The 8,037-nt window shown below is 33.3% G+C and overlaps 1 protein-coding gene across 1 annotated transcript; it reads right to left on the bottom strand.

The window, feature by feature from the left end:
• Nucleotides 1-1,908: 1,908 nt before the first annotated feature.
• On the bottom strand, nt 1,909-3,175 carry LOC131060453 (uncharacterized). Its single transcript, XM_057993687.2, has 2 exons — nt 2,657-3,175; nt 1,909-2,540 (listed from the first exon to the last, which is right to left on the bottom strand). Exons 1-2 carry the CDS (start codon nt 3,014-3,016, stop codon nt 2,331-2,333), a joined length of 570 nt encoding a protein of 189 aa, XP_057849670.1. The 5' UTR covers nt 3,017-3,175; the 3' UTR covers nt 1,909-2,330.
• Between the last annotated feature and the right edge of the window lie 4,862 nt (nt 3,176-8,037).

Below are 8,037 nucleotides of genomic sequence, written 5' to 3'. Positions count from 1 at the left end.
TAAATCAAAGGCAACCAGTGGCTTAACCATTATCATTGACTATATAATATTTCCAATTACCTAAGTTCATTGCAAGATTCAAACATTAATTATGCCATAATCAATCTACTGTCTGATAAGGGGACATTACACTATAATAATATTTTTGTGAAGGTTATGATGATCAGAAGTACGGATTGACAGATGGATGCTGGGTAGGGGTCAGTTCACACACCAAGTATAGATCAAATCAATGCATTATGAACATGTGAGCAGAGATCTTGGTGTGCATCTTACACCGTCTCGTTGGGGCAATTCTGAAAATAAAAATAATCAGATAAAATAAAATACACCCTTTATGTGGAGCCCAGGTGCAACCACCTATCTCCGAGGAACTAAACAAAGAAAGTGAATTGTAGAGTGCATTGAGTGTCCACAAAGTCCAATCTGTAAATACTAAATACCTCTATTCGATGAGATTTTTGTTCTTCATAATACAAGTTGGATAACATACACACAAATGACATAACAGATTGCAAATTACACATGTAGCAAACATTACCAGTTTACTACCTATTAAATTGCCTGATCATAGAATGTAATATAGAACCTCATGAACCTCTCAAAATTGACTATTTAATTATTTAGATGAACTACTCACCAATCATTTCTTCTTCATAATATGTTTAGTTTCATATTAGCATTAGGCTCATCCAATCAACTTAGCAAGGTAAAAAATAATGTAAATTAAATTTCTTGGACTAAATTTCAACAATATTTGGTATTCACACAATTGGAATGCTCAACCTTGAAGGTAAGAGCTGATTATAAATAAGCATTGTTCCAAAAATATTGGTATTATAATGGCAATTCTGAGTACAATTTACCCTAATCTAGAATGCCAATATTTTACTGCATTGCTTATATTGGCAAACAATTCTAGATGAAGATGGTATTCACAAAATTGTAACCTGTTTTGGTATTCAACAATATTTGGTATTCACACAATTGGAATGCTTAGTACTCAGCAATCAAAATACAACATCCTGCTGAAATGCAAATGGTGAAAAACAATAATCTCTGACTATTCTAATCTACAAACACATACTTCAAGAGTTATTGTGAAGGGATCATTCAACCTGGTACTTCATGTGTGGTTATTTTCTGATCCATGTAACTATAAAAAAAACTTCTTCGATCTACCAAATTCCACTTATAGTCTTTATTGAGGGGTGCGCTTGAAATATTGAGATAGCAACCTCGCAACATTCATGGAACAGAAAATAACATTGTTTTGAAACACACAAAGAAATTGTGCTTGAATAGTTGGCATCTATAAATTAAAGTAGATTGTGTAAAAGTACTCCTTTCAAAACATCAATTTAAGCATCTAGCCAATAAATGGCATTATCAGAAAATTATTGACATATAGAGGATATTCTCTTTGAATCTCTTTAACTAATCTAATTCTTATTGATTCCTGCAATAATTCTATTTGATTCTTAACCAGCTTATCCATTGAAAAATTATAACAGTTCCAATTTATCCGAGCGATCGTAAAACCTACACTCAATAGTCACCAATAAAATATATATCTTCCTTATAAAAGAAGAAAAAGTAAAAGCAAAACAGGCTACAATATTTCGTATTCACACAATTGGAATGCTTAGTACTCAGCAATCAAAATGCAATATCCTGCTGAAAATGCAAATGGTGAAAAACAATAATCTCTGACTATTCTAATCTACAAACACATACTGCTGAAAATGCAAATGGTGAGAATACAGAGTATTTAACTGCCAAATCTACAACTATTTATTTTCTTTGTACTGATTGAAAGAAAAAAAAACAACAACTGCCTTTAGAAAAATATTGCAGTAGCTTAAAATAGAAATGAGATATCATTCAAGTCTTATACCCATGCATTTTCTTTAGATGAAGATGGCTAAGAACGGTACGTGCATCTTATCTTGCATCAGTCAAACTGCCAAAAACTGGAAATTTCCTAGCCTATACACTTTAGCTGAAATTAGAGTTGCTGCTAAAGATAGAACCTAGCTAAATCAAAAATAACAAAATGCAATAAAACAAGGTCTAAAGTTTGAACAGCAGTTAACTCACATCTAACATAAAATCTTCACATGCAAAGCGTCTAGTCTACGAAAAAAAACCCTAACAACTTTTATCATTCGACTCCTTACGAATTCGCGCCATCTTCATTTGCAGTTCTTCATTCATTAACGCAACTCGTCCAATCCGAGCTTCCAACTTAGTTTCTTGCACCTGCCGCCACTTCCCGTTTAGTTCTTTAATTTCAAAATCATTCAGTGGGGCTTCCAACATATCGCTTCTTATGTAATGGGAACAAGGTAAACTATCAAACATATCAGCCCCGTGCTTGTAAGAGGCTGACCCTTTGCGCTTCTCATTTCCTGTCTCGCCTTATTTTGAAACTCATGCATAATACTCTTGTTATCTTTCCCAAATGCTTGTTTTGCTTCACTTATCATAGATTTCACACACCCCTCAATCATATTCTTGGTGTGAATGTGATCCAGCACCTGGTTTGAAATTTGGATTTGAAAACCACCATCAAATTCAAATTTTAATGCCACTATAAACAAAAACAAAAAATATATTAAAATGATAATAAACAAGAGTTTTTCGAAATCGTTACCTCAACTCTTGACTCTTTTTCTTTCCCTTCATCTTTTTTTTTATCATTCTCCACCAGACTGCTCTCTTTTCTCCTTTTCAAAATGTTGTTTTCCCTTTCATCAATTTCTTTAGTCTTATTTGTTACCTCCTCCTGGAATCTGACTTTCTTTGCAGCGGAAGCGGAGGCGGGTGTAGGTTTTTCTTGTTTCTCCTTGCCTTTGCTACTTGTATGCCTCTCATTTTTCGACTCCTCTCCTCTCTTGCGCTTCTTCGTTGAAATGGGTATTGACAAAACCTCAACAATTTCATTGTTCCCAGGATTTTGGTCTCTGTCCTGCCTTTTATTTGATGGCGCGGTTTTCTCTGAAGAAGCCGCCATGCTGTAAAAAGAAAGATAGGAGGAGGAGAGGCGTTTCTTAGTAAAGCAAAGACCGACACAATCAGAACGCCGTATGGAGAGGCTTTTCTTAGTAAAGCAAAGAAAAAACACAGAAGGCGCGTTTCTAGGGAAACTCAGCTTTTTTTGGTCAGGGATTTATATCGGGTATTATGGCGTGTTACAGACGACACGCTCATTTTGTAAAACCCGATGCTCTTTTTAATGGAAATGTCACGGTAATGAGGTTTCCAGATCAGCAGATTTATGACGGAAATATAATTACAACGAGTAGCTTTCTTTCAATCTAAAATTAATTACCTAGGTACTTCCCAAGGCATCCAACTTTAAACGATTTGGAAACCATCATTTATTAAATACATTACCTACTAAATCTTATTTTTTGGATTTGCTTTGTACAATGTACAAGTGTTGCGTGATCATGATTTGAAGTAGAAATATGAAAATCAATCATTACCTACTAGTTTTGAAGTTTTTGTTATGCATCGTTTTCAGATGAGCAGATTAATGGGGGAATAATAATAATTAGTTAGCCCACAGGCTTTGCCCACCGGAAGTGTCTCACGTCTTCGGATAAAATTTGCCATCGCGAAGTTTGAGGTCAAAAATTTCAAATCAAATAAAAGTTTTCTGATTCTGATACAACTGTTGTTTTTAATTTCCGAGAGCATGGTAGATTCGTTTATCGAAATATTTTGCTTTTTCTGATAGGTTTGTTTTGGCAGGTTTTCACGAATATCTTGTTTTTGATCAAAAAAAAGCAGTCAAAACAAGGGGACTGACCTGGATTGCACAACTAGCCTCAAAGAGAGCATTAACATCACACACAGCAGCCAAATGGCAGAGCTTCAGCCAATCCATATCTTAACTATCAAAAACATAATCCACCTCCTACTATAGAAGATCACAAGATTGATGGCAATCCTGTCCATACAACGTCTAAAAAAGCAGATATCCACAAAGAAACTAACATTAAACCAACTATCCCTAATAGTAAACATATTGTTCATACTGCAGTATCTAGAAAAAATAAAAAGAGTCTTAACAAGCCACACAGGGTTGATGATGAAATTAAACATAACCAGGATCCAGGAGATCCAGCATCAAAACCATAAACAAAAATGTAAAAAAACACCCATTATTCATTTTTTCCAACTACCGTAACAGATAAAGGGTAGGTGTTCTTACTTTCTTCCTCAAGGTCCTAGAGTCAGGAGCATTTGTGTCCATCTTAGAAGACTCTGAAACCTATGTGGCCTCCATGTCATCCTCGGCCTTATCACTGTCCTCCCTCTCCAGCGCTTCCACATCATCTTCGACATAGTTTTTCCTCACAACAAGTTGTTTCATACGGAGTTTGCCAGCGAATCTATTGGACCTACGAGGGGTCACACCATCTTCCGCGTGAGACTCAACTAAAAGGACCTTGGGATCATTTCTGGGTTTTTTGGAGGCAACTTTGGCAACAGAAGGGTTACATTTATTTTTTTCCCCAATTTTAGGAGGGGAAATGAGGGGGTTGTGGCCAGGGGATTGACAGGGGGTATTGGGTTTTTTAGAGGTCTTCTTATTTCCCTTTTTAGCACTAGCAGGGTCAGCAGAGGGGCTCGGGTAGGAGGGGGCAAGCTGGACAGAGATAGGTTTGGGCGGACAAGGGCCCGGTGGAAATTGTGAAGACGAAACATTACACCCCGGTGAAGGATAGTGAAATTGCTATCCTGACTCATACATTGCCGAACATCCTTAATAGTGGACTCCAAAACATGCAGAATTTTGCCAAAATGTTTTTTATAGTATGCTTTTTAAAATTTAGTATTCAAATCGCAATTTAGTGGCCAAATTGCAGTTTAGAAGCCACTTTGAATATTCAATGATTCACACACGTGGGTGAGTAAAACCAAAGGAGAAGGGGATTAGAATAGGTAAAATCTTAGTATTTTAGTTTGAAATAATTTTTTTATTATATTAGTTGAAATAAATTTTAATTTTAAATAATAATAAGGATGAAAATTAATTTGAAAAGGAATTGATAAGATTTAGTTAATATTATTGTAAAGGCTAAAATAATGTATTTTAATAGTGACTTTTCTTTTAACCTCTTTTATGAAATTATAGTTGTAATAATTTTTATTTTTTAATTATTTAAATCATATAGAAGATATAATTTATATAGAATATATAAATGAAGAATATGCTCTGAGACTCGTTCTTGGGTTTCCAAGGGTTAATCATGTTTGTAAGAACTTTGGAAATGAGGAGATTTGGTTAAAACTCGAACAAGAACTTTGGAAACCAGGGGATTTGGTTAAAACTCAAACGAGGATGGGTTAAGATCAACTCTGACGGGGCTTCTAGGGGTAACCCGGGTACTTCTGAAGCGGCATGTGTAGCTTGCGATGATGAAGGGAACATTAAATAAATTTAACACATTAATCTGCTCAAAATTAAAATATTTTCAAGATTTTTGCATCTCTCATGTAAGGAGAAGTGAGAATGTCAATGTTGACGGATTGTCCGATGTGGCATGTGATCTAGCTAAGGCAGAGGTGAGGTGGTGGGATAGAAATGACAGTACCATTCAATGGAGTTAAGATGATCTGCTAAGTACGGTACCTTGTCATACTTGAAATGTGCGAAATGTATTTATTTTATCTCTGTTCATGTGCCTAGGCTGGCTCGAGTATTACAGGGAATTAATGCCAAATTCCTTTGCATTGGCGGCCGGAGTTGGAAGAGCTTCATTTACTTTTAGAATGAGAATTTTCGTTCATTCATTGTGGCAGTCGAGCGATTTTGGTGGTGGTAAATAGGTAGGTACATTACCATCACGTGTTAAATAGGTAGGTACATTACCTACTAAATCTTATTTTTTGGATTTGATTTGTCCAATGTACAAGTGTTGCGTGACCACGATTTGAAATAGAAATATGAAAATCAATCATTACCTACTAGTTTTGAAGTTTTTGTGAAGTATCATTTCCAGATGAGCAGATTAATGGGGGGAATAATAATAATTAGTTAGTCGATAGACTTTACCCATGAAAGTTGGATAAAATTCGTCGCCGCGAAGTTTGAGGTCAAAAATTTCAAATCAAATAAAAGTTTGCCTGAAGCGATAACGCTCGCGAATTTCCGATACAACTGTTATTTTTAATTTTCGAGGGCATGGTAGATTCTTTTATTGAAATTCCCCACCAATATTATTTATAGTATGCTTTTTTAAATTTAGTATTCAAATCGCAATTTAGTGGCCAAATTGCAGTAGAGGCCGCTTTAAATGAATATTCAATGATTTAGAGGCAAAGTGGTCAATCTTATTTCACCATTTATTTTCCTGTCGTTCTTATTCGCACATGTGGGTGAGTAAAACCAAAGGAGAACGGGATTAGAAGTAAATTCTTAGTATTTTAGATTGCAATAATTTTTTAATTATATTAGTTGAAATAAATGTTAATTTTAACTAATAACTAATATATTTATATTAAAAATATATATATAAAACATGCCGAGAGATATCTTATAATAGAAAAGAATCATTGTAAAATAAATGTTTTCTTAAAATAATAAATACCAAGAATACAGTTTATAACATCTCCACAAAAACTGAAACATGACATATTTTATGCATTTACTCGTCATTTGCATGTCAAATTGTTTCGAAAATTATTTTTTGTTTCGCCATAACTAGTATATCTATATTTAAAAAATATAGGTAAATTATGTCGAGAGATATCTTATAATACAAGGGAGTGTCATGAAGTATGGCACTCTTCCACTATCATTTGAATGAAACAGTTTCATATAGTTAGAGACAAGTGGCAAAGGTTCTATTTTATTTGGAGTAATAAAATAACACCTCCACAAAAATCAAAAGATGACATATTTCATGCATTTACCCATCATTTGCATGTCAAATTGTTTCAAAATTGATTTTTTGTTTACGGACATTTTCATGTCATTATAATGCCTCTCGACATAATAAAGATGAAAATTAATTTGAAAAGGAATTGATGAGATTTAGTTAATATTATTGTAAGGGTTAAAATAATGTATTTCTAATAAATTATTTTTTTTAACTTCTTTTATGAAATCATAGACGTAATAATTTTTTTTTTTAAACATTTAAATTGTATAAAAGATATAATTTGTATAAAATATATAAATGAAGAATATGCTTTGAGAATCTTTTGTTCTCTCTAGTCTCTCATTTGAAACTTTTAACTTTGCTTTGTATGTAGAAATGGTCTCATTCTACTCGTTGGGCTCTAGTCTTTAGGTTGGGCAATTTTTCCTAATTTTCTTATGGTATGCTTTTCAATTTTTAATGCTTTACAAATTTCTAATGTAATATTTAACTATATTTAAAATATATTTCGGGTATTGCCCTTTATTGATAAAAAAAAATTATAAAAATTATAAAGAATATATATTGTAAATTTATAATTAAATATATTTATATAATCAATTTCTTTATACAAAAAATTTAAATATGAAAACACTATTTTGATCTTTTTGTTTCATTTTACATCAGACATGATGTACGTTGTGAATAATTACTTAAACAAAGAATGTTTGCAGAAGAAAATGAATTTAATGTTGTGATGAAGGGTCCTTAATTAACAAACTAATCTCTCACTTGATGTGTCAAATACTATAAATTGTAAATCGTTTATTTCTTGAGGCACAAAATACCTAATGAATCAAAGTTGCAAATAACTTGAGGAAATTCACTTCCCTTCTTTTGAGTGAAATGTATGCACTACTACATCCTAGCAAAGAACATGTCAATGTTGTAAATATCTCAAGGTCATATAAACTCAATCTTCCTAACAAGATACTACTACTAGGACACTATGATACTATTACCAGAACTCTATTATATTCAATTCTCGCATTCTTCAATTCATACCCTCCAATATTGATATCACTTAACACATATTTTACTATCGGTGTAACCATTGCACCTCCTTTTGATGCAAGCGCTAGTAATAATGAGTAGCTTT

The sequence above is a fragment of the Cryptomeria japonica genome, chromosome 2 (genome assembly GCF_030272615.1).
Source record: "Cryptomeria japonica chromosome 2, Sugi_1.0, whole genome shotgun sequence".
NCBI lineage: Eukaryota > Viridiplantae > Streptophyta > Pinopsida > Cupressales > Cupressaceae > Cryptomeria > Cryptomeria japonica.
This window is presented reverse-complemented; position numbering and strand designations above follow the sequence as displayed.